The sequence below is a fragment of the Oncorhynchus clarkii genome, chromosome 10, assembly GCF_045791955.1.
Source record: "Oncorhynchus clarkii lewisi isolate Uvic-CL-2024 chromosome 10, UVic_Ocla_1.0, whole genome shotgun sequence".
Taxonomy (NCBI): domain Eukaryota; kingdom Metazoa; phylum Chordata; class Actinopteri; order Salmoniformes; family Salmonidae; genus Oncorhynchus; species Oncorhynchus clarkii.
In genome coordinates, this window is record NC_092156.1 from 45,975,746 (window position 1) to 46,002,119 (window position 26,374).

At 42.0% G+C, this 26,374-nt stretch overlaps 1 protein-coding gene across 2 annotated transcripts; it reads right to left on the reverse strand.

The window, feature by feature from the left end:
• Positions 1 to 11,532: 11,532 nt before the first annotated feature.
• Positions 11,533 to 26,023, reverse strand: LOC139418646 (matrin-3-like). 2 transcript variants are annotated; one of them, XM_071168264.1, is made up of 21 exons: positions 25,902 to 26,023; positions 24,243 to 24,811; positions 24,060 to 24,121; positions 23,897 to 23,935; positions 23,692 to 23,792; positions 23,539 to 23,582; positions 23,293 to 23,409; positions 22,716 to 22,841; positions 22,468 to 22,632; positions 22,137 to 22,261; positions 21,505 to 22,027; positions 16,139 to 16,232; positions 15,988 to 16,007; positions 15,768 to 15,896; positions 15,453 to 15,575; positions 13,300 to 13,428; positions 13,076 to 13,203; positions 12,702 to 12,816; positions 12,309 to 12,453; positions 12,059 to 12,180; positions 11,533 to 11,792 (listed from the first exon to the last, which is right to left on the reverse strand). In XM_071168264.1, exons 2-21 carry the CDS (start codon positions 24,777 to 24,779, stop codon positions 11,760 to 11,762), a joined length of 2,877 nt encoding a protein of 958 aa, XP_071024365.1. In that variant the 5' UTR covers positions 24,780 to 24,811; positions 25,902 to 26,023; the 3' UTR covers positions 11,533 to 11,759. The 2 variants fall into 2 exon arrangements, with proteins under 2 accessions (XP_071024365.1, XP_071024366.1); XM_071168265.1 differs by lacking the exon at positions 25,902 to 26,023 and adding an exon at positions 25,665 to 25,769.
• Between the last annotated feature and the right edge of the window lie 351 nt (positions 26,024 to 26,374).

Here is a 26,374-nt window from a genome sequence, read left to right on the forward strand (position 1 = left end):
TGCAAAATAACTATTTTGGAAACAGCAGTTAGCTAGAACGCTAACTCACATATATAGGCTTTAGCAAAAGCTAGCCAAAGAACCATTTTACTGGTTGAAGTTGAAGTGTTTAAATATCCAAATACTTGCCCAATCAGGAAACTTTGCACTTATTTCAAATTGAATATGAATTTAAAACACCAGGCTTTTGAGCGGTTCTTCAAATGGCATAGTGTACAGCCTAGACTACAGTTTTGTATTCACTTTAAAATAATAAAATTAGCCTAGGTGGGGTACATTTCTTGTCCCTAAAAAAAATATGGTAGCTTTTCTAGCTGCATACCCGGGGACTGGGAGGGAGCTCACATAGGCTACCTATGATTTTGTTTTCTGATAAACTTTTTTCCCCTTTTCCTGTGTAAATTGACTGGATATATCAACTGTAGTATTAAGCCTAACATTAAGTTTATGGACTAATATGCTAAGCTTACACTTACGCCTCAATCACATTGATAGTGTTTTTGCATTTTGGTACACCAGAAGTACATTCACTTCCAATGGAATGCTGCGTTTGCCTTACATTGCAGAGGCAGTTGCAGTGCATACATTGGCAACATATGCATCAAACTGTACGCCGACACGACTTGACAGAAACGGTAGCAGAAGTTGAATGTTGAACTTTTGTTGCACACAATACCAGATGATGCTGCGTACCATTTTGGCAAGGATGCCGTCAATGTGATTGAGGAAATACATCTCAAGCCTACAATATTTGTATTTATTTAATTAGGGAAGTCAGTTAAGAACAAATTCTTATTTACAATGATGGAGATGCAGACCGCTGCGCCACTCGGGAGCAATAGCCTATTGGAGGAGAGATGCACACTTGCTCTTGCTTGCTGAATGTAAAATAGGCTCAGGGGCACCGCCAGGGATTTTGTGCCCCATGAAAGATATCACATTGGGCCCCACCACCACCACCACCGACCACACCAACCCTGCACAATTGCTGTAACCACACACCTCCAGAACCCAATCGACCCATTCAAAGCTTTAAATAACTATCTTTGTAGGCTTGCAACTCATGTAGTCCAATATTTACTGTACAATATTTATTGACAGTGACCTGTGAAAATATAACACTGTGCAGACATGCATGCAACATTCTGCATACAGTGGAATTCACTATTTGATGCAAGACTGATAGCCTCTATAAGAAACATGATAAAGGCCATATTTTACAGTCTAAATGTAATTGTAAAATTGTTGAATGGAAAATTATCTTAACATTAACGAATAACTTAAAATAAATATAACTTACATATACATTAACCTCTTCAATAAAAATAAAGTAACATCATCTATAGAACGATATAACAAACAAAATCAGCAGCAGATTTTTTAACTAAGTACACATACCAACTAGCAAATAAACAGCTGTAAAAGTGGAAAATGGAAAACAAAATGGAAATAAAAAGGCCTGATGGTGGCGCTAGAGGAAAGGTCAAGTGGTCACCAAATCAATGGGTTTCTTCCACTTGGGGTCTTGATTGTGCATAACAAATTGTATGGCAATCCAGCCATTACTTTGAGATATACAGTATCTTGTTCTTAGTCTGTTCTCAGCCTGTGGGCATCATGTGTGTAGTGATCCAATCAATATCCATGCCATTTAACAGTTATCACTGGCCCTTGCTCAGCCTTAAATCACCAAGAGCCCAGCGCCGAGCCGTCTTGCTAGTAAAGTCACTGATCAGTCACTGTCTGTCTCTTTCTGTGCACCTTCTCTCATTTGCTTCATCCTCATAATCTGCATTGGTACTGCCCACACCGTCTTTCACCTCTTCCTCCACTTTCAAACTTCTCCCTGACAAAACTGTATCGCTTGAAGAGGGTCCTGGCTCTGTAGAGTCTACATGACGCATATGATAATATATCCTAGAATATAATACCATTTGTAATATCATAACCAAAATGTCAGTTACTACCATTTTGTTGATTTAACTAATTAAATGAATACCACGGAAAAACTTAATCCCAAATTACCTGCATTTGCGTATCATCACCACTAGATGTCAAAAACCATATTTCAGTCTGCATCACAGCCACGGAGACATCCCTTGGCCACATGACTTGAAGGTATTATTTTAACATTGGCTGTCACTTATACAGACTGAAGCATTGAGTGACTCAAACTGTCTAGCATCCAAGATCACAACAACAACGGCCTCAAGGGAGATCACAGGAACGCAGTGCGGGTCGATCAGGACCCGATGCAGCTGCTGAAGTTGCGTCGTCGTCAGTTGCCGCTGCCAGAGTTGCAGCGGCGTCGGATGGATCAGTTGCAGTGGCGTTGGACGGACCGGTTGTGGCGGCGTCGGACGGCCCAGTTGCAGCTGCCGGAGTTGCGGCGAAGACCAAACAAACACTATACAAAACACAGGGCAGGACCCCAAAACAAAATATCGAAGAGTACCTCGAATAAATAACACAAGCGCACAATGATTAACACATTGGACGAGACCCGTAATCATTTGCGCAATCCACAAAAAACAAAGCACACAGCACAGGTACTCCCACTTACCAACGGACATTGGAACAATAATCGACCGCCCCATGGACACCAAAGGGCACACTTATACAAGTACTAATCAGTGGGAATAGGGGACAGGTCTGCATAATGAAAGTTCCGAAGGGATCCGTAACACTTAAAGGATTTCCTATAGGCTCTCCTATAGGATGTTTCCTGTTATAATACTCAATACTTGTATAGTTTTATCATTAATCAAAATCTCTATAGTATTCCTATAATGAGTTTTGATAGTATTCTATAGTTTTTAGTAGTTCTTCCAACTGCTTAAGCTGTCGTGCTCACCTATCATTAATGTACTTTTTTCAGTGAAAAACAGATGCTCTGTATGTTACTTAAATATTTCCCAAATTAAATAAATAGCAAAAAATGACCAATATCTCAAAACTGTGTCTGTCTAACGTCTCAATTCCAATTGAATGGATTGAACAGGTACTCCACACTTTTTATATGACTTATGTCGAATTTAAGTTACACAAATGAAATATTTACTCAGATAAGGAGCATGGCTAATGGTAGGGAGCTAATGGTGTAGACAGATTCAATGTAGATTACACCAATAGAAGCCTTTGAGTAACTATTCAAGTAGGCTACATCACAGTCAACATGTCAGAGGATAGTCATGAATAGAAATGTACACAAACATATACTTGGAGGTATATTTTATGAAAAGCACCAGATAGCACCAATCATTCTCATTTTCAACATGTATTACATCTATTTACAAATCTCAGATAGATAGGCGCTATGCAATTTGCACAACTCAAATATTACCATGGTATTGCATCATTTATTCCATGGTATTGATCTGAATCATGGAAATGTACCATGGTTTTAGCTTTGAAGTATGATGGTACTGCCATGCACCTAAATAGTATCCTGGTATTCCATAATTTATACCATGGTAAGGATGTGGATCGTGGAAATAACATGGTTTTAGTCTGCACTATACATTCTACCATGGTAACGCACAATTACGACAAATGGTACTCCAAAATAAAATATGGTACAATTTTTATTAATTGTGCATTAACATGGTACAGTGGCAGTATAATGCATTAAGTAAATAGATCCACCAAGGTCAAAATAGGTTGGTTGGTATTATGTTGATGTATTTATTGAGTACCACAGTATGAGTCATAATACCCATAAAACCTAGCGGTAAAACCCGGAAATGGTTCCAATCGTTTTTCCACCATTCATTCTTCCATAGGGAATTTTAGAACTACTACATTAGGTCTGTGTTTTGTGTTGGCGTGATGTTTTGATAACCGCACAAATCTCTCTCGGACAAGGTAACTTTTATCAATATATTCACCTGTAAATGCTAATTAGACGCTAATGTGGCTATCATACAGAACTACACATCCTTTCGCAAGCTTTGACGTAATCACTCAAGTCCCAGGGTTGGACAAAACAAAACATTTCTCCATGCAAACTCTCATCGACAAGTAGTAAGTAACCTAGCGAGTAGATATTATAGCCTTTTTAGTTTCTCGTGTAAATGATTGATATTGTGTATTTCTCGTGTGTATTCTTGTTTAGCATTTTCTAATTACCTAGCTAGCTACCTTTTAGCATTTTTTTTTATTACTATAATGTTTTGAATTACCCTGGCTAGGTAATTCAAACCTACGTCTGTCATGCCCTAATTTGGACTTTAGGGCTGTTTTTAGAGCATGATCTCGTTCTTTCATCAGTTTCCAGATTTCTCCATTTAGCCAAGGAAGAGTACTATTTTGGCCAAGTTTGGATTTCATTTTTTTAGGAATCCATTTATTATAGTCTGGATTATGGATAGAAAAAAAACTGACTATCAGCTTCCACATCAGTATAGGACAATAGATCATTCCAGTTAATTCCCTTAATTGTGTTTTCGAAATAATTTAATTCACTCGTAAGTATTCTGAGCTGATCAGGCTTTCTAACAGTAGAGGTTAAACCTGTTCTTGGAAAGCTTTCTGGCTATAAGTGTCAGATTATGATCAGATAGCCCAGTAACCATATTGAATTATTTAGTCCCTCTCTCTGGTTTATTACTGAACACCAGATCAATCTGTGTTTTAGAATAAGAAGTCACCCTGGTTGGCCCTTTAACTAGTTGTGTATGGTCAAAGGTATTAGAGAGCCGTTTGAGGGTTTTCCTACAAGAGTTGTCTTCATAATTAATGTTTAAATCTCCCATTAAGATGACCTCTTTCCCAAAATCACATTCCCTAAGCATTTTATTAAACTGATCAAAAAACACACTTTTGGTGGAAGGTGGTCTATGCATTCCAATAAGAGTCAAATACATTTTGGGAGACAGTGTAACGTTTAGGCCAATACATTCTAATTCATTATCAAATGACCACAATTTGTTTACATAAGATATGTCCTTTAATGTAAATCATCAGACCCGTTCATCTTCCTTCAATCCTGTCTCTCCTGAAAACATTGTAGCCAGGCACAATCAAAGTGGCAGATGGAGAGTTTTTACGGAGCCATGTCTCTGAAAGGCAGAGGAAGTCAAGGTTGGAGTCTGTGAGAAGATGTTGAATTTGATCACTTTTTGGAATGACACTGCAAATGTTGAAGTAGTCCCCTGGGTTTAGCCCGTGGGTCCCAGATGACTGGAGAGTGATTGACACATTGAAAAAAGTGACATTTTATGTGTTTTCTGACAGCTTTGGTTTATTAAGCCGTTTTGATTAGGGGGAGTTCGGTAGTGCAATTAACTATCCCTTCCGCTTGCACTGGATGCGGGGAACTAATTAAAACAGCTTGCGTGGCAGAAGCAAAGTCGGGGATCGTGTATAACGACTTGGATATGTTTGGAGAGTCAAATTTCATCTTGGAATTGGGTGACTCGAGAGAAATCATGGGACCATAGCACTCACCCACTTCCATGGCGGCGATGATTATCGGACGGGACCATCCATTGCTTTCCACTCCGGTGAGTAGCGCTGGCTCAGTAATGTTTATAACTTTACATCCAATTGGCGAGAAAATTCCAAGCAAATTGTCATGTTTCCACCTGTCACCAGAGCGCGGCAGAGACCGTCCTAGAGACATTGATGACACTCTGGTGTGTCCTAGTACTAATTATGATCTCCCTGTTAAGAGAGGTGTGTTTTCTGTTTGCCTTTGCAGAAAGCTTGATTTGGTTGCCGTGTGTGTTTGTCTCCCGTGTGAGTTTTTGAGACTTTGTGTTTGTTGTTTTCCCAGTGTTACTGTGATCCTTCTGTTACTGTTTCTCAGTAAAGTATTTACGTTTATCCTTAACCACTGATTCCTCGTCTGGTATCTTCTCTGCACCTGGGTCCAACCTCACCCCATCACAGCAAGCTTCTGCCTCCAACATGGACCCAGTAGAGATCACCCAGATCAAGAATGTTATAACCCACCAAGGAGCACCGCTGGGGCGGCAGCAAGAACAACTCTCCCAAATATCAGAGACCCTCCAGACACTTACCGCTTCCCTTCAACCACAGTCCAACCCCAACCCAGGAGGTGTCAATGCCCAAGTCTCATCGCCCAGTGCTACAGGTGTTTCCGTAGTTTCTCCAGGGAACCTGCACCGGGAACCCAAGATCCCAGCCCCCGAGTGGTATGACGAGCTACAGTCCTCCTCGTTCCACACCGATCGGGCCATGATGGCCTACATCATATCTCTACTCTCGGGCAAGGCCCTGGCGTGGGCAAAAGAAGTTCAGGAACAGCAGCCACCATTCTGCAGCTCCATATTAGCCTTCACTGCATTCACTGAGACGAGTCTTCGACCACCCAGTTGGCGGACGAGAAGTGGCCAGCCGACTGTTCAACATCCGCCAAGGGGCCAGACCAGTGGCTGACTTCGCCATTGAGTTCCGCACCCTCGCCGCAGAGAGTGAGTGGAATACAGAGGCACTGGTTACCGCTTTCCACCAGGGTCGGTCTAACTCAAAGAATAAACTGGCCTCTTGAGAACTGGGAGAGGACCTCGTGTCCCTGATAACACTGGCAATCAACGTTGACAACCGCCTCCGAGAACATGTGAGACAGCACCTTTTTGACACCACCCCAGTATCCACGTTTCCTGAGCACCCAAGCCCAGCATTGAGGAGCCCATGAAGCTGAGATGCACACGTCTGCCCACAGGAGCGTGACAGACACATGCGCGAAGGCTGCTGCCTCTACTGCAGAGGTCTCGGCCATCTCTGTGCTACATGCCCAGAGCTGACGGGAAATGCCAGGGCTCGCCAGGACAAGGGTAGACCCTGACGAGCTGTGCAGTTACACCCCGGCTACCCAGTCGCCATCTGTCACTACCCGCAACCGTCCACTGGGACAATCATCAGCACCAGATTCAAGCCTTTGTGGACTCCGGGGTCGCAGATAATTTCATTGATCAAGACTTCGCCAGAGAATTACAAATCCCCTGCGTGAAATGTCCCATGCCTCTGCAGATTCAAGCACTCGATGGATGCCCCATTGGCTCTGGCCAGGTGGAATATCAGACCAAGCCCATTCTACTGCAGGTTGGGGTGAACCACTTAGAGACTCCTAGTTGTCTTTTGATCACTGCTACTGAGAACCCCCTTATCCCAGAGTACCCCTGGCTAGCTCTACATAACCCACTATTCTCCTGGTCTACGGGACACCTACTAGATGGGTAAGAACTGCCAGACTTAATGTCTAAGACCCCCACCAAAAGCCTCACCGCGCATTGCCGTGTCCTCCTGCATCCATTGAAGACCAAGACTTCTCCGCTCTCCATTCCTGAATACTTCGACCTCCGCGAGGCCTTCAGTAAGAGGCAAGCCGCCACCCTCCCTCCTCATCGTCCATACGACTGCACCATAGAATTCCTACCCGGCTCCACCCCTCCCCGGGGCAGCCTTTACTCCCTCTCGACCCCTGAAGCAGCAGTCATGGACAATTATATCCGGGAGTTGCTGGAGGCAGGTTTCACTCGCTCCTCAACATCCCCAGCTGGTGCAGGCTTCTTCTTTGTGGGAAAGAAGGATGAAGGTCTGCATCCCTCCATCAATTACAGAGGGCTGAACAGGATTATGATCAAGAATTGTTACCCAGGCCTCCTGGGTGGCGCAGTAGTTAAGGGCGCTGTACTGCAGCGCTAGCTGTGCCATCAGAGTCCCTGGGTTCGCGCCCAGGCTCTGTCGTAACCGGCCGCGACCGGGAGGTCCGTGGGGCGACGCACAATTGGCCTAGCGTCGTCCGGGTTAGGGAGGGATTGGTCGGTAGGGATCTCCTTGTCTCATCGCGCACCAGCGACAGTGCGCGCTAGCCAAGGTTGCCAGGTGCAAGGTGTAGCCTCCGACACATTGGTGCGGCTGGCTTCCGGGTTGGATGCGCGCTGTGTTAAGAAGCAGTACGGCTGGTTGGGTTGTGTATCGGAGGACGCATGACATTCAGCCTTCGTCTCTCCCGAGCCCGTACGGGAGTTGTAGCAATGAGACAAGATAGTAGCTACTACAACAATTGGATACCACGAAATTGGGGAGAAAAAGGGGGGTAAAATAAATAACAAAAATTTAAAAGGAATTGTTTTGGCTGGACCCCCTGAGGCTGACAGGGCATTCAAGGGATGTTTCACCTCCCGACCCATCCCTGTTCATTCTGATCCTACTCGTCTCTTCGTCGTAGAGGTGGACGCATCGGACAACGAAGCAGGGGCAGTCCTTTCACAGCGGAACGAGGGGGACAAGAGACTGTTTCTTTCCAAGCTGTTCTCTCCAGCGGAACGCAACTACGATGTAGGCAACCGGGAGCTCTTGGCAGCCAAGTGGGCCCTTGAGGGTTGGAGACACTGGTTGGAGGGGGTACCTCATCCTTTCGTGATCTGGACGGACCATAAGAACTTGGTCTCTTTTCAAGAAGCCAAGAGGTTGAATGCTTTTTTTAACAGGTTCAACTTCACTCTAGCCTATCGCCCGGGATCCAAGAATCAGAAAGGAGAAGCCAACACGAGATCTTTAACGAGGAGAGTAACTCCGAGCCCATCATCCCCAGCTCCCGCATTGTGGCTCCCGTGGTCTGGAGTATTGAGACCACGGTAAGACAAGCACAGACCCGAGAACCTGACCCCGGCTGGGTCCCACTAACAGACTTTATGTTCCGCGATCAGCCCGTTATTGAGTACTACAATGGCGACACTCATCTAAATGAACTGGGCCTCCAGGGGTTAATCGGACACTGGAGTTCCTGAGGCGGAAATTCTAGTGGCCCAACATGATTAAGGATGTGTGCCCAAAGCAATTCCTCAAGACAGCGACCTGCTGGGTTGCTCCAACCTCTGCCCATCCCCAACCGGCCCTGGTCCCACCTGTCCGTAGACTTTATCACACGGTTACCTCCATCCCAAGGGCTTACCACTATCCTGCTGGTCGTTGATCGGTTCTCCAATACAGCCTATTTCATCGCTTTACCCAAGTAGCACTCGGCAAAGGAGACCACTGATCTCATGATCACCAATGTCTTTCGACTACATGGACTTCCCCAGGACATTGTCTTGGACCGTGGGCCCTAGTTCATCACTCGGTACTGGAAAGCCTTCTGCTCCCTGTTGGGGGCGTCGGTGAGTATCTCCTCACAGTTCTACCCACAGTCTAATGGGCAAACTGAGCGGGCCAACCAGGAACTAGAGAAGTTCCTCTGCTGTTTTGTCTCAGGCCACCAGCAAGTTCCTCGTCTGGGCTGAATATGCTCATAACACACTGCCGAACTCGTCCACTGGATTGTCGCCGTTTGAGTATCAATCCGGGTTCATATAACTTTTGTGGTTAAATTTCCATGTACCAAATAAAAAAATATAAGTAAATGGGTTGGAATCACATTTTTAACTCTAGGCTACTGATAGTTTTGTCATCAAAATAAATAGCATTTTAATAGCGAATGTGCCCACTCTGGTCTTTGAACGTGTGCTCTAGCCAACAACTCTGATACCAGGCTTTAATGGCAGGCCGCCTGACAAAATGTGTACGTCTTAATAAAACACCATTTCCACCACCATTTCCATTTTTTCTGACAATTTAGAATGTTTCACATCCTTGACTTAACTCCCTTGTCCAAAAATGGGGTTGGGTTAATGGTGTTATATTAAGAATTTTTCCCCCCGTTTTTTTTCTGACTGCCCGCCATTAAAGGAGGGAAATTATGCCTTTGCAGACCGGATGGAAGATGCTTTACGTACAAGCCGGTCCACGGGGGACAGGATGTATTACTGGCTGGACATAACAATCCCAGATTTCTATAGTAATTATTAGAGTATTACTATAATATTCTTTAAATACATTTGTGTTAGTCTTATAGGACTGAACCAAAATATTACATGTGACAAAGATTCAATAATTTATGTTGATGTTAATACTATGTACAATATCTAGTTGTTGCAATATGATAGCCTAATGTATTCAACATGCTGTAAACTGTCTTAATTAAAATTTAAAAAAGTAAAGAAAATCCCTAATGAAGATGACACACCCCTCACTATTGTCATTATTTAAACTAATTCCACTGTCTACATAACCTGGTTCAAGCATTCATGACATTACCCTGAATAAGGCACAGTGGTGCGGAAACGTTGGTTTACCCAATGTGCGGAATAATCAGAATTAGCTCGGTAACATAGATAATTCAATTGTCTTATCTGCTTGAAACTGTTGAACTCTTATTAGAATGTATCCCGTCGATGGCAGATGCACTTCCTCCCTCATATGGGCCTGTCACCTGGGGCTCAGAGAGGGGAGAAGTCAGGCTTGTCTATCACCTGTAGAATATGAGAATGAGAAGAGGACAGGAGGGAACATTGTCTTCATATGTGGATATGTGTCTTTTCCTATTACAAACCGTGCGAAGGAATGGTGTGATTAATGAGGAACCAATTACTTGTCTCCACAATTTCTGTGCCCAGCCACTCCCTCCTTCGGCCTTGGGAGAGGTCGAAGACTGGATGTGTGGGGTAGTGTCTGGAACCATTGTCTCTGATGTTGCACCTATCCTGGGATAGTGTATGACCCAGAGGCTCACTCCCCTCAGTGAGTTCATCTAGGCGTGTGGTCAAGGACATGGATTTTACTTCAGATAGGGATATGTGGAGTTCACAATTTATGCCATAGAATGAGCTGGTGTTTCCATATTATGAAGTACCAGGCATGAGTTCAGAGCCTCATTTTAGGGGCCAAACTCTGTACAATAAGAACAGTCTTCATAGCAAATGCTATCTGGTGGGTAGACACTCCTTTCTCATTTATCAAGTCTCACCTTGTGACCCATTCCACACATGTTGTTTGTCATGTAGACTAAGTGGGTGTATCTTTGCATCCTTTGTGTTGGGGCCTCAACAAATCATCTAAGGGGGGGTTCGTCAACCAGCAATCAGTATTGCATAGTTCTCACATCATTCAATTGTTTGTGTGACCCACTCTCCTTATAAGTGAATAAAGATTTAGTTTAAGTATAACTCTGACATATGATAAGTTTTGTCTATCCTCATTTGATAATACAGAAATTAACCACCACACCAATAAATTACTGGGAGCTTGTATATAAAGTGTGCAACTTTTATAGCCTCGTGTTTACTATGCGAAATGTAAAATGTTACAGAAAACATTTGCTGAACTCTCCCATTGGTTTATCATTCAAAAGCATCTAGGCCTATATGGCTTAAATCATTCATGTTTTAAACCAAACAATCTCCCCCATTTGTCCTTTCCTCAAGTGATGTGCTGCTCCTTGCCACAGACTGGGTGAATCTTCTTAGCCACCTCTGCTCTCTTTCAAGCATTAAATGGTTCTCTGGGTTATGGCAAATTCTGGGATGTAGTTCCAGCTGATGCTGTCCACATGTCCATGTCATTGATAAATGACAGTTGACCATTATAACAACCATATGCCTCTGTCAAATATGTTAAAGGTATGTAGGTTCTGTAGGAGTAAATGTTTGCCATAAGGTGTCAAAAGTATTTCCAGAAGTCAAAGAATAAGTCAAACGTTTGTTTATTCAATAAGAGGAAACTAAATCCAGGTACTATTCATAACCACAGAAGGGGACTACATTTCGTAAATAGGCTGTATTAATTTATTTTAAATGAGTAACTGTTGTCAACAGTAACAGAAAAGCCTGGAATGTTAAACAAACTGGACAGAAACATGTATACTAAAACGGCCTTCCTCTGGGAAGACCACAGGTGGACGACAATCCTCTCAATCAGCCGAGGTCTGTTTCTTTATCCATCTTTCTCTGAAAAAAAATCAAGAAAATCAGTGTGCATTGTCAATCCATTAACTATGTTAAACCATAACTCCAGCTGAAAACGGATCCCCTAAAAAGTCCCATATCGTTCTATTTGGTTGAGATTCCAAAGGCATAGGTGATACATTGATGAGTTATTTACAATTAACATTTGACAGTTGAATGTATTCTGGTCTCCAAGGTCAAAAACATTTTCTTACAAATACACCACAAAGTATGATTCATAAGACTGACTTGTCATAGTTGAGAATTACCTTAAGGTTCAGATAATGTTCCTCACTGCTACAGTGGACTGATTTGGCTGTTTTCTCATTGGTGTAGAAGACGTTGCACAGCTTGCAGAAGAATCCAGTCCTTGGCACCAGATAGTCTAACCCTGCAAGTAAAATGAGAGAAAAAAACATGTTTGTGTTCTCACTGATATGGCACTAAAAGTTATTTACCAGATCCCCGTCACCCGTTAATAAAAATAAAAAAAAGTCATTTTTTTCTCTAGCCTCTTACCAACAGGGTTGTCAGGTTGATAAGGACCCAGAGGTTCCTCCTGCTTTTTCTCCTCTCCCTCTGGGATAGCTTCCACACCACTGACTTCTTCACCTTTAGGGTCCCCACAGACCCTCTCACTGTCAGACACAGGGCTCTGGACATCCTGGCCATACAAAAACAATCACGTCTTTCACTCATTCGTTCTACTTAGCCTGAGAGACTAACACCAAGAAATATCCCTCTTCTCGGTGTGAAGTGCATTAACTGATTACTTCTTGAATAACCAGTAACTGTAAAAGAATTGTTCACGGACATGCCAAAATTAAATGCATAACTATTCAGCAAGCATTTAACCAACAAGGCAATGTTTTCACCTTGTTTAGATTAAGGAAACAAAAACATAGCAATAACCTCTGGATAGGGGCTTTTGGTTGACTGGCCATTAGTCTTTTCATCTCCATGATGATCTCTTGATCTTCTGTCTTTCTGACTGGCCAACCACAGCTCATATTTGACTGGAGGCTTCCTGTATCAGGAGGGCAGAATATGTCATGGAGTACTATATCATGAAAGTGTACTTAGACACAGCCCTCATACAGTCCAGTTGAACCATAGATCACACCTTTCTTTATCAGATTATTTCATTAGCTGTATATTCTTCCAATAGATTCCAATCAATTAAACTGGCGTCGACAGACTGGATACTAGCATTCTTCAAATTCCATTTAGTCTAACTATCATTAGCATCTACTGCATATTCTTAGGGGTCATTGAAAATTATTTACCAGTATATTAGTGAGTCTCCCTTTTTGCACAAACTGACTCTTAACAGAGTCCCATAGAACTTGTGTGGACGTTGGAAGTACTTCACCATTTTCTGAGCGGCTTCCACGCTCTCCAACTGGATATAACACTGAAAGGAGAAAGAAAAACATGCATGGGTGAGTCCTACATCAACAGAAAAACAAACGACATTCACCTTTAAAAAAATAGGCCGGTGATACTTTACCTTTCCATGAGGCCAGTTCAAATTGTAGCCAGTGATTTTGCCAAAAGGTTGGGCAAGTCGTAAAAGAGAGACGTCAGAGTACTTCTGGAGTGGAAGCATACAAATGTAGATGGATCTCCCACTAGGACTCTGCATTGACAGAAACAAAGTCAAATTACACAGTCAATATTTGTCACAATAAGATGTGTATTATGTGAGGTGTGTAGTTATAATTATAATACAGTGCATTCGGAAAGTATTCAGACCCCTAGACTTTTTCCACATTTTGTTACATTACAGCCGTATTCTAAAATTGATTAAATTATTTTTTCTCAATCTACACACAATACCCCATAATGACAAAGCAAAAACAGGTTTTTAGAAATGTAAAAAATATAAATAAATAGAAATATAAAAAATAGAAATATAAAAAACACTCAGGTGCATCCTGTTTCCATTCATCATCCTTGAGATGTAGAAACATGATTGGACATGATTGGAAAGGCACACACCTGTTAATGTAAGGTCCCAGAGTTGACAGTGCATGTCAGAGCAAAAACCAAGCCACGAGGTCGAAGGAATTGTCTGTAGAGCTCAGAAAGGATTGTGTCGACGCACAGATCTGGACAAGTGTACCAAAACATTTCTAAAGCATTGAATGTCCCCAAGGACACAGTGGCCTCCGCCATTCTCTTTTATATATATATATATATTTTAAATTTGACCCCTTTTTCGTGGTATCCAATTGTTTTTTTTTAGTAGCTACTATCTTGTCTCATCGCTACAACTCCCGTACGGGCTCGGGAGAGATGAAGGTTGAAAGTCATGCGTCCTCCGATACACAACCCAACCAAGCCGCACTGCTTCTTAACACAGCGCGCATCCAACCCAGAAGCCAGCCGCACCAATGAGTCGAAGGAAACACCGTGCACCTGGCAATCTTGGTTAGCGCGCACTGCGCCCGGCCCGCCACAGGAGTCGCTGGTGCGCGATGAGACAAGGACATCCCTACCGGCCGAGCCCTCCCTAACCCGGACGACGCTAGGCCAATTGTGCGTCGCCCCACGGACTTCCCGGTCGCAGCCGGCTACGACAGAGCCTGGGCGCGAACCCAGAGTCTCTGATGGCACAGCTGGCGCTGCAGTACAGCGCCCTTAAACACTGCCCCGGCCTCCACCATTCTTAAATGGAATAAGTTTGGAACCACCAAGACTCTTCCGAGAGCTGGCCGCATAGCCAAACTGAGCAATGGGGGAGAAAGGCCTTGCAAGAACCCAATTGCCACTCTGACAGAGCTCAAGAGTTCCTCTGTGGAGATGGAAGAACCTTCCAGAAGGACAACCATCTATGCAGCACTCCACCAATCAGGCCTTTATGGTAGAGTGGCCAGACAGAAGCCACTCCTCGGCAAAAGGCGCTTGACAGCCCACTTGGTTTGCAAAAAGCACCTAAATGATTCTCAGACCATGAGAAACAAGATTCTCTGGTCTGATGAAACCAAGATGGAACTCTTTGGCCTGAATGCCAAGCGTCACCTCAGAAGCAAACCTGGCATAATCCCTACGGTGAAGCATGGTGGTGGCAGCATCATGCTGTGGGGATGTTCTTCAGCGGCAGGCACTGGGTGACTAGTCAGGATCAAGGCAAAGATGAACAGAGCAAAGTACAGAGATCATTGATGAAAACCTGCTCCAAAGTGCTCAGGACCACAGACTGGGGTGAAGGTTCAACTTCCAACAGGACAACGACCCTAAGCACACAGCCAAGACAATGCAGGAGTGGCTTCGGGACAAGTCTCTGAATATCTTTGAGTGGCCCAGCCAAAGCATGGACTTCAGCATGGACTAACATCTCTGGAGACCTGAAATAGCTGTGCAGCGACGCTCCCCATCCAACATGGCAACGCTTGAGAGGATCTGCAGAGAAGAATGGGAGAAACTCCCCAAAACTCAGAGCTGAAATAGCAGCCAAAAGTGCTTCAACAAAGTACTGAGTAAAGGGTCTGAATACTTACGTAAATGTGATATTTCAGTGTTTTATTTGTAATAAATTTGCAAAAATATTTTTAAAATCAAGTTTTTTCTTTGTCATTATGGGGTATTGTGAGTAGATTGATGAGGAAAAACAAACAATTTAAAGCATAGATACTACACCATTTAAGACACCAAACCCACCTCCAACTTTTTCTGTGAAAAGCACATGCTAACATTGACATGTTTCCTCAACAACTGTCCTTTTCCTTTGTAGAATTTCACCATTTCACGTACTTCCTCAGTAGTTTCAAGCTCTAACCATGCCTGAAAATATAGGAAATTCTCAATGTCATACAAACTACGACAGCAAATGCGTGCACAAATCAGGTGTTGAGTAAACTCCTTCCTGTATGCCAAACTACATGAATGTCAAATTATTCACCACTGTCGCCATACAAAATAAAATACACTGATCCCCAAATAACATATCTGCAAGTAACATAATTATGAACTTACCTCCTGTGTGAGGAAGGATATGGCATGGTTGACAACTTTCACGTTTGCCCTCTCTGCCAGTTTCAATAGGGCCACCGCCATGTTTCCATAGCCCTTTCTAATTGGGCTAATTTGGACAACTTTTCCATCCTGTAGAAAACAATTTTAACCGACTATCAATAAAAACAACTTTTCTACACGTTTGACACATTCCAACTACTCAATATGGAGGAATACCAACCCATGAAGCATCCTTTGACTCTGCAAATAAAAACAAAAAGTAATTATTACTATAAATTATCTGGAGATTATCTACACAGGCTAGACAACTGTAATAATTGTTTTTGTCCATTGCTGCCAAGTAAGAATGTTTTGCATCATTCATTGCTTACCCAGCGGCGTGTCCCCTCCAGTACTGTCGTCAAGTTCATCCAACGTAACGAAGTCATCCATATTCTCAGGGAAATCCATGTCATCCATATTGTCCTGTTGGAAATAAGTCCACAACATCAATAAGTTAAAGAATTTGAGTTTCAAGTTCCACAGTGCCGCACCAGAATCATATCTAATCTCATGAAAAATACTTGTGAAGTTGCAATGGGAAACTGTCAAAAGATGCTCAAACACTGAACATAAAAGTATGTAAAATTGTATTCAATAGTCTTGAACTATGATAAAGATCCATGTCACAAAGCTAGGAAGTGAACTCTGTGGCTGCACTTTTACAAATTACATTGACATCTTAAATATGCAAAGTCATTCAAACCTCTTGGTCTGTCCTGGTTTTAAACATGTTAGGGCTGAACATATAAGCATGTCAACTGATCCATACATCTACAATGCTTGGCTGACTTGAGCGATTAAGTGCCTGTTCTGGATTACTGTCAGTCTAGGAATTCAGGAAACAATTGGAGCTTGTACAGAGATGGCTCTATAACCTTTGATATTAAACCATGTAAGGAGATCCTTCAAAGCTGATCTCCATCTGATTTGTAGGGCACTCATAAAACTGATGGAATTAATAGCCCCTGAGCAAATCATATAGCATACATACAGTGCCTTCAGAAAGTATTCACACCCCTAGACTTTTTCCACATTGTTGCGTTAGCCTGAATTTAAAATGGATTACGTTTAGATTGTGTGTCACTGGCCTACACACAATACCCAATGTCAAAGTGAAATTATGGTTTTAGAATTTATTTTTACTAATTAAAAACAGAAATGTCGTGTCCAATAAGAATTCAACCTTTTTGTTTTGGCAAGCCTAAATAAGTTCAGGAGTAACAATGTGCTTAACAAGTCACATAAGTTGCATGGACTTTACTCGGTGCAATAATAGTGCTGAACATACAATTATCTGTAAGGTCCTCAGTCGAGCAGTGAATTTCAAACAAAGGCCAGGAAGGTTATCCAATGCCTCGCAAATAAGGGCACCAATTGGTAGATTAAAAAAAAAACACATGGAATATCCCTTTGAGCATTGTGAAGTTATTAAATACACTTTGGATGGCGTATCAATACACCTAGTCACTACAAATATACTGCCATCCTTCCTAACTTAGAGAGGAAGGAAATCGCTCAGGGATTTCACCATGAGGCCAATGGTGACTATAAAACAGTTAAGAATTTAATGGCTGTGATAGGAGAAAACTGAGGATGGATCAACATTGTAGTTACTCCACAATACTAAGCTAAACGACGAGGGAAAAGGAGGAAGCCAGTACAGAGTAAAAATATTCCAAAACATGCATCCTGTTTGCAATAAGGCAAAGAAATTAACTTTATATCCTGAATACAAAGCGACATGTTTGGGTCAACAACACATCACTGAGCCCCACTTCACACTTTCAAGCAAAGTACTAGATGCTTCATGTTATGGGTATGCTTGTCATCGGTAAGTTCTAGGGAGTTTAAGGATGGAGAGAGATTGATTAGAGCTAAGCACAGGCAAAATCCTAGAGGAAAACCTGGTTCAGTCTGCTTTACAAGACACTGGGAGAAATTCACCTTTCAGCAGGACAATAACCTATAACACAAGGCCGACTTGACAGAGTTTAAAGAATTGTGTGCAAATATTGTACAATCCAGTTGTGAAAATCTCTTAGACTTACCCAGAAAGACTCACTGCTGTAATCACTGCCAAATGTGATTCTAACATGTATTGACTTCAGGGGTGTGAATACTTACATAAATTAGATATCTGTATTACATTTTTCAATGCATTTGCAAACGTTTCTAAAAACATGTTTTCACTTTGTCATAATGCATATTGTGTGTAGATGGGTGAGGAAATCAATGCAATTCATTTTTTATTCAGGCTCTAAAAACAAAATGTGGAATAAGTCAAGGGGTGTGAATATTTTTAGAAGGCCCTGTACATAGCGTGTTATGGTACAAGGAAAACTCAATATTCCAACAATCCATGACTCAACCAAACTACATTCTCAGGAATGGTCTCAGAACTTCAACCAAATTGAAGAGTTGAAGCACACCTTTAAGATCCCATTGCTAGGAACTAGAGGTCGGATTGGCCGATTAATTAGGGCCGTTTTCAAGTTTATAACAATTGTAAATCGGTATTTTTGGACACCGATATATATATATATTTTACACCTTTATTTATCCTTTATTTAACTCGGCAAGTCAGTTAAGAACAAATTCATATTTTTAATGACAGCCTTGGAATGGTGGGTTAACTGCCTTGTTCAGGGGCAGAACGACAGATTTTTTTTACCTTGTCAGCTCGGGGATTCAATCTTGCAACCTTACAGTTAACTAGTCCAATGCTCTAACCACCTGCTTTACATTGCACTCCACGAGGAGCCTGCCTGTTACGCGAATGCAGTAAGAAGCCAAGGTAAGTCGCTAGCTAGCATTAAACTTATCTTATAAAAAACAATCAATCATAATCACTAGTTAACTTCACATGGTTGATGATATTACTAGTTTATCTAGCGTGTCCTGCGTTGCATATAATCGATGCGTTGAGTATTCGCAAAAAAAGGACTGTCTTGCTCCAATGTGTACCTACCCATAAACATCAATGTCTTTTTAAAAAGCAATACACAAGTATATATTTTTAAACCTGCATATTTAGTTAATATTGCCTGCTAACCTGGCTCGTTGCGAACTCTGTGAAGACTATTTCTTCCCTAACAAAGACAGCCAACTTCGCCAAACAGGGGATGATTTAACAAAAGCGCATTTGCGAAAAAAGCACAATCATTGCACGACTGTACCGAACCATAAACATCAATGCCTTTTTTTAAATCAATACACAGAAGTATATATTTTTAAACCTGCATATTTTGCTAAAATAAATCCAGGTTAGCAGGCAATATTAACCAGGTGTAATTGTGTCACTTCTCTTGCGTTCATTGCACGCAGGTATATGAAACAGTTTGAGCTGCCTAATTTGCCAGAATTTACATAATTATGACATAACATTGAAGGTTGTGCAATGTAACAGGAATATTTAGACTTATGGATGCCACCCGTTAGATAAAATACGGAACGGTTCCGTATTTCACTGAAAGAATAAACGTCTTGTTTTCAAGATGATAGTTTCCGGATTTGACCATATTAATGACCTAAGTCTCGTATTTCTGTATGTTATTATGTTATAATTAATTCTATGATTTGATATAGCAGTCTGACTGAGCGATGGTAGGCACCAGCAGGCTCGTAAGCATTCATTCAAACAGCACTTCCGTGCGTTTTGCCAGCAGCTCGTCGCTGTGCTTCAAGCATTGAGCTGTTTATGACTTCAAGCCTATCATCTCCCGAGACTAGGCTGGTGTAACCGATGTGAAATGGCTAGCTAGTTAGCGGGCTGCGCGCTAATAGCGTTTCAAACGTCACTCGCTCTGAGACTTGGAGTGGTTGTTCCCCTTGCTCTACAATTGCAGCGGATTTTGTGGAGCGATGGGTAACGCTGCTTCGAGGGTTGCTGTTGTCGATGTGTTCCTGGTTCGAGCCCAGGTAGGGGCGAGGAGAGGGACGGAAGCTATACTGTTACACTGGCAATACTAAAGTGCCTATAAGAACATCCAATAGTCAAAGGTATATGAAATACAAATCATATAGAGAGAAATTGTCCTATAATAACTACAACCTAAAACTTCTTACCTGGGAATATTGAAGACTCCTGTTAAAAGGAACCACAAGCTTTCATATGTTCTCATCTTCTGAGCAAGGAACTTAAACGTAAGCTTTTTTACATTGCAAATATTGCACTTTTACTTTTTTTTTGGTCCTTCAATAATCGGTATCGGCGTTGAAAAAAATCATAATCTGTCGACCTCTACTAGGAACCCACATCTTGGTTACTTAACATGAATTTATTTTCAATTCTGGGAACAATAATTAGGGATGCACGATATATCGGTAAGCATATCGGAATCGGCCGATATTAGCTAAAAACAAACGTTGGCCCAATGTCTAGTTAAACGCAGATGTGCAAAACCGATGTCAAAGCTGACGTGCATACCTATATAACATAGATAGATGAGGTAATGACACCACAAAAAATATTGCGCTACATGTGCAACACAGCATTCCTAATCTAGTCTACAATGTCTGCTGTGTGGATCAAGCAGTCAACAAGTCCAGCAGTCATTTGAAAGAGTAAGAACATTTCAGTGAGACATCTCAAAGGCGAAATATATTAATACCAAGATCATGGAATTCATTGCCCTTGACAATCAACTGTTCGCTGTCGTGGATAATGTTGGCTTTCGCCGACTGGTCGAGCACAAGTACGCACTTCAAAGTAGGCTCTATTTTTCCAGATGTTGTCCTACCGGAGTTACACAGTATTCTCGAAACTCAGTCATGAGCTACTTGCTACGGGTGTCACTGGTATTAGCTTCACGACTGACATTTGGACCAGCGATGCCAGCCCCATGAGCATTAGGAGTCTGACAGCACAGTGGGTCGATGAGGATTTCCTATTGAGGAAAGCCGTATTGCATGCTCAAGAATGTGCTGGTTCTGATACCATCACTGCTGCCATTTCAATGGCATTTGAGAACGTGTTTGAAACATGAACACTCCTAGCTCCATTCGAACAACTGACTCGAGAAATAAGCTCAACTGCAACTACAGCAGACGTGAAACCTTGTCACGGCATTGAAACGCCTGCTCAACAAAAATGCCAACACAGACTGTCTGTCGGGTTAACTTGGAAAAGTACTCTACTAGAGGCTGTGAACAAGCGATTCGGTGGCATTCTCTATGAGCCTCTACTGTGTCGCCACCATGCACGATGCTAAGTACAAGGACCGCTACTTCGATGCAGACAAGAAACAGGGTTTACATGAAATCTTATAGACACAGCTGGACAAGATGGAAATGGACACAGTGACAGTGCGCACCGAGGAAGAGAGGCCACGGACAGACAGAGCTGAAACTTCACTGCTTGACATGTATGATGAGATCCTGGTTGAGACTGAACAAATTAACAACGAAAACAGCAAAGTAAGTGAAAGAAATAGATTTTGATTATGTTTTGCTAGTAAATGGGGACATACGTAAATGCCCCCCAAAAACTTTTTGGTCAGTGTGTGTGTGTTTAAACTACTTAACTGTACTAGAATGCTTAAAAGGCCGCTATTTTTATTTTTTATATCGGTCTAGTTTTCTTTGGCAAGGAAAATATCCAATATTGGTATCGGCCAAAAATGTAATATCGGTGCATCCCTAACAATAAGCCTTTCTTTGTTAGTTCCAGTCACAAATATGAATGACAATTTCTTACATCTTCTTGAAAGCTCTCCTGTTCCATCTTGTTCTCCATTGAGACGTCAGCATCACACAGAGCTGGATCATCGGCAGCCTTTACGTCAGAATCCTCCAAGGTATCGTCTGCCAAAAGTTCAGAGATTTCGGGTTCCCCCTTATCTTTAGAATCAGCCACCATAGAGGCACTTTTGGAAGGAGCAGGGTCTTTAGTATCAACACCAGCACCAACCTCGTCATCTAACAAGCTTTGTTTAGCTTCCACCTGGATAATCTCTTCGTCCAGATCTTTGTTTTCCAAATTAACGTCCTCCTTCTTGACCACCTCCTCAATGTCCTGCTTGACCACTTCCTTGACCTCCTCTGAGGTGCTTTGTTGACCTTCTCCTTGTTCCAACACTTTCTCAGCAGGTTGTTTGCCTGTAGTGGGTTTCTCTTTGTTCGTGGCGTTTGAGGTCTTGCTAGTCTCCTCGCTCTTGTGTCTGCTGCTGCGGCCTTTACTAGAATCTGCTCTTCTGGATGTGGTGGAGTCAGGACTTTCTCTACAAGGCAAAAAACATTGAGGTAAACTTCCCTGACAAACATCCTGATGAGTCCTACAGGAAAATTGGGTATGGCTGCCATGGCCACAGGTGAAGAACTCTTACTTACCTCAGGCGCTTCATTGACGATGACAAGATTACTTTGACACTCTTTCCACTGATCTTTAGGGGGTTGGAGTGGTAGTACTTCACCATAATGTCAGCATCCTTCCAATCTACCATCTCAATCAGGGCCTGCAGATGAATAAGGGAGAATTCTATAGACAAAGCTAGAGAAGGTGCTGCATAATGGAGGTTTTGGTGATGAATTTACCTAGCCATACAAAATAAATAGATACTGCATCGTTATATTGTTTTAATAATTGTTGTCTATTTGAAATCACCAGAGATTTGCAGAATTTGATTGATCACACATCAATTCCATATTGCCCGAACCTTACCTGGTCACTTGAAAATGTTGAATGCCGCACATCCCCAAACATCTTGGCGAGATCAAGAATCTCTGATTCTCTTTCCTTCCCAGGTGGTAGGTGGGAAAAACAAACCACTGTATTGGTAGCTTGTTTGGTCGGCCGTTTTTCTGGTGGTTCATCCAACCTTGGCGGCTAAAGGAAAAAACAAGCTCATACTGGGATCTCTGTGATTAAGAACACAGAATCTCACATTCTTAAGAGGCAGATGCACTTACATGAATACTGCACACCATAGGTGACAAGTACAGATTCAACTTAATTTCCTTCACGAAAGCTTGGTTTACACTGAAGTGATTCACCATATTGACAGCCTCTTTGTGAGAATCAAACTCCAGGAAGCCCTGTAACAAAAATACAACACCGAATCATCCAATAGACATTCAACTACAGATGTAACTTTTTTAGAGAGAGAATGTTAAAGCTGCAACATGTAACCTTTTGGGCGACCCAACCAAATTCACATAGAAATGAGATATAGCTCTGTCATTCTCATTGAAAGCAAGTCTAAGAAGCGATAGATCTGTTCTGTGTGTGCTATTTCTATGATTCCTGTCTTCTACTTTTGTACTCCAGCTTCAAACAACTAAAAATACTATTTTTGGTTATTGAAAATATGTTTCACAGAGGTTTAGATGGCACAATGATTATCTACACTATACTTACTTGTTCAGTCGCATTCACTGAAATTAGGTGAACTATTACACATTTTTGCAACCAGGAAATGGCAGAGCGATTTTTGCATAGTGCATGTTTAAGAGTTTAGAATGTTTATTACCAATTTGTGTAACTTACCTTACATGGGAACACCAGATGTTTTACAACCGTGCCGAATGGCTTGGCCAAAGTCATCAAGTCTTCAACACCAACAGAGCCAAGGGGAAATTTTGTGACCACCACCTTTGTGCCAGCCTGAAGCAAAATATATATCACACATTCAAGTATGCAGCTTTAAGCAAATAAACAACATCATAACAAGTGAATTAAATCTATCTAGCTCTATTTATAAGAAAACAATGCCACAAAAAGGGGCATCGTTACCTTGGGCTTCAAATGGTGTCTTTCTGGTGCAGACCAGACTTCACCTAAAGATGAAAACATGAAAGGAGATAGTATTTATTTTCAAGTGGTTTGCAATTGAGCCTTATTTGGTCTGGATCAAACTTGACTTTGGAAGGGGACTGGGGTTATCACCTCCTACGCGGTCTGAGCTATGTTGTCTCTTGTAAGGCATAGCAGGACGTGGCGTTCTCCTGGGCGGTGAAATAGCATCTCTACTTGGGATGGAGTTGGACCTGGAAGATAACGTAAACAGTGCTAAGTAAGAAGAGGAACAGTTAATGATTTTACATCATGACATGCCTGTTTTCAACGTAAAGCTTAATTTCATGCCCCTCACATTTCCTTCCGGGTATCATGTTTATTCCAGTCTGGATATCTGTAGAAAACAGAAAATAAAAAACGAATTTTAATTAAACCTTGTTATAGAAAATATCTCAATTGATTTTGTGAACTGTATCAGTCCAGTTTCTAAATGTTCAACTTTGCATGAAAACACTTACAGATGCGAGAGTTCTAGACAGCCATCCGCATGGCGTAATCCATTGAGATGTTCCTTCCATGTCTGTGAAAAAAGCAAACCCATATTAAGCTAAATTAATGCCATCATGGAAGGTTGAGTGTTCTGATTAAAATGATATAGAAACAGTCCAACAGCAAGAGTTTTGAAATATAACAAAGCTTACCTTATTAGAATTCAACATGCATAAGCATAGAGAGCATGTGTGTGGGTAAACCTTGGGCACAACTCCATGAAAATCATCCACTTGATAGGAGAAAGGAATCTTTTGCTGGCTGTCGGATGGTTTTTCAATTGGGGGCCTATTGTGACGGGAACCTCTCCTTGCTTCAGTCCGCTGTGGTCGCCGCCCCGGTCGACTGTAGTCAGTGTCTCTCCTATAGTCAGTGTCAATATGGCTGTTTGACCGACGAGGGACTGCAGGGGGACTGTCCCGTTTGCTAAGGTCTCCATCATCTGTATCCTCCTGACAGCTGTCTCCCTTTGGGGAGGCCTGTCCCTGCTCCTCTTGCTTGGCTCGACTGGCCTTCAGTTTCATTATCAGATAAGGCAACGTCTCCACACTGATCTCATTCTCTGGAATCTGGGCCAGAGCATCCACGTCTTCTGGAGAGAGGCCCAGAGTGGCATATAAGTTCATAGTGCTCATCGCGCCATCACCTGATCCTTGGTGTGCAGAGCTGTGACCCTCACTGTCCTCCATCCTCAAACCGTCAGGGCACAGAGAAGTTTATTCTGAAATTGGGGTAAAATGGTGTTCAGTAATTTCAACTGATTATGTAACCTATGAACATGTCTAAGTCAACCTATATACTAGGCAGTGTCAGAGGAAGAGCCCAAAAAAGTGTCAAAGACTCCAGTCACCCAAGTCATAGACTGTTCTCTCTGCTACCGCACGGCAAGAAGGTACAGGAGCGCCAAGTCTAGGTCCAAAAGGCTCCTTATCAGCTTCTACCCCGAAGCTATACGACTACTGAACAATTCATCAAATGGCCACCCGGACTATTTACATTGACCCCGCCAAACATTTGTTTTTACACTGTTGCTACTTGCTTTTTATTATCTATGCATAGTCACTTTACCCCAACCTACATGTACAAAATACCTTGACCAACCTGTAACCCCGCAAATTGACTCGGTACCGGTAGCCCCGGTATATAACCTCTTTATTGTTGTCATTTTATTATGTTATACATTTTTTTACTTTAGTTTATTTAGTAAATATTTTGTTAACTATTTCTTGAACGGCATTGTTGGTGAAGGGCTTGTAAGTAAGCATTTCACGGTGGTATTCGGCATAAAGTGTAGGCCCTAATGCAGGGGCTTGGGAAGAAAGTATCCTTCGCATTTGTATCTGAAATTCTACCATCTTTAATCATTCAATAGTTAACTAGATGTCAATTGATGTCCCTCACAGAAAGAATAATATGTTTACCAGCCCAGAACAACGTAGATGCAAGCTAACGTTAGCTACTGTAGCTAGTTACATCGAACGGGCCGAAGGCCTCGGCACAATAACAGCCAGTTGTTATTAACTAGCTAACTACGCATCTTTAGCTCTGAATAACGAAGCCCAATATCTCCTCACCCTTGATGAATAAAGATTAGCTATCAAGTATGCCCCATGTAGCTATAAAGTAAGTACATTATTGTTAGCTAGCAGCACGCAACGCTGGAGAATGCTGCCTAGCCGCCCACAGCCAGGAAACTAGCTAGCAAGAAGAAGCTAACCATAGCTTTCTAGCAAGATAGTTTCGGGGTGAAAGTTTATGCATCCAGTTCAACTACCACATGAAATACAAATGGGGAATGCTGCAAAACATACCTTTTAAGTACTCTTTCGGGTATTTCGTAAAATTAGGTGGCTAACGTTATAGTCTGGACAAAGATATGTGTAACTAATCCTTCTACCAGCGTCTCGTCAGTGACATAAAAAAACGACTTCCCATCGCAGAATTTACAAAATGTTCATAATAAAAGTCCCCCGCGTAATTACATTAATGTATTTATTCATGATATTTTAAAAATAATTGTCTAAACTTGAACTATGATTCATATTTAAGTGAAATTTGCATTAAATGTATTTTTTTCTTCTTTTTAATTTCCAAAGTTAAATAAATGCCCCCATTGCAATACACTGGTTTATAGAGAAAAAAGTATACCATGTGTCAATGTAAAAGTGGGGTTGGGAATACTCGGTGGCGTCAGTAGAATCTACATATGGTGTAATTTCATGGAGGACTCGTCTAAATTCATAGCAACACTCTACTTCACCCACTCCATAGCCCTGAAAGCAAT

What these genes read in the sequence shown, in the direction of transcription:
- LOC139418646 (XM_071168264.1), bottom strand. Translation starts at nt 24,779, where the DNA reads ATGGAGGACAGTGAGGGTCACAGCTCTGCACACCAAGGATCAGGTGAT. An exon ending in TGGAGGGGACACGCCGCTGG is followed by an intron (nt 16,008 to 16,138) that starts GTAAGCAATGAA and finishes TTTTATTTGCAG; the next exon opens with AGTCAAAGGATGCTTCATGG. An exon ending in AACATTATCTGAACCTTAAG is followed by an intron (nt 11,793 to 12,058) that starts GTAATTCTCAAC and finishes ATTTTTTTTCAG; the next exon opens with AGAAAGATGGATAAAGAAAC.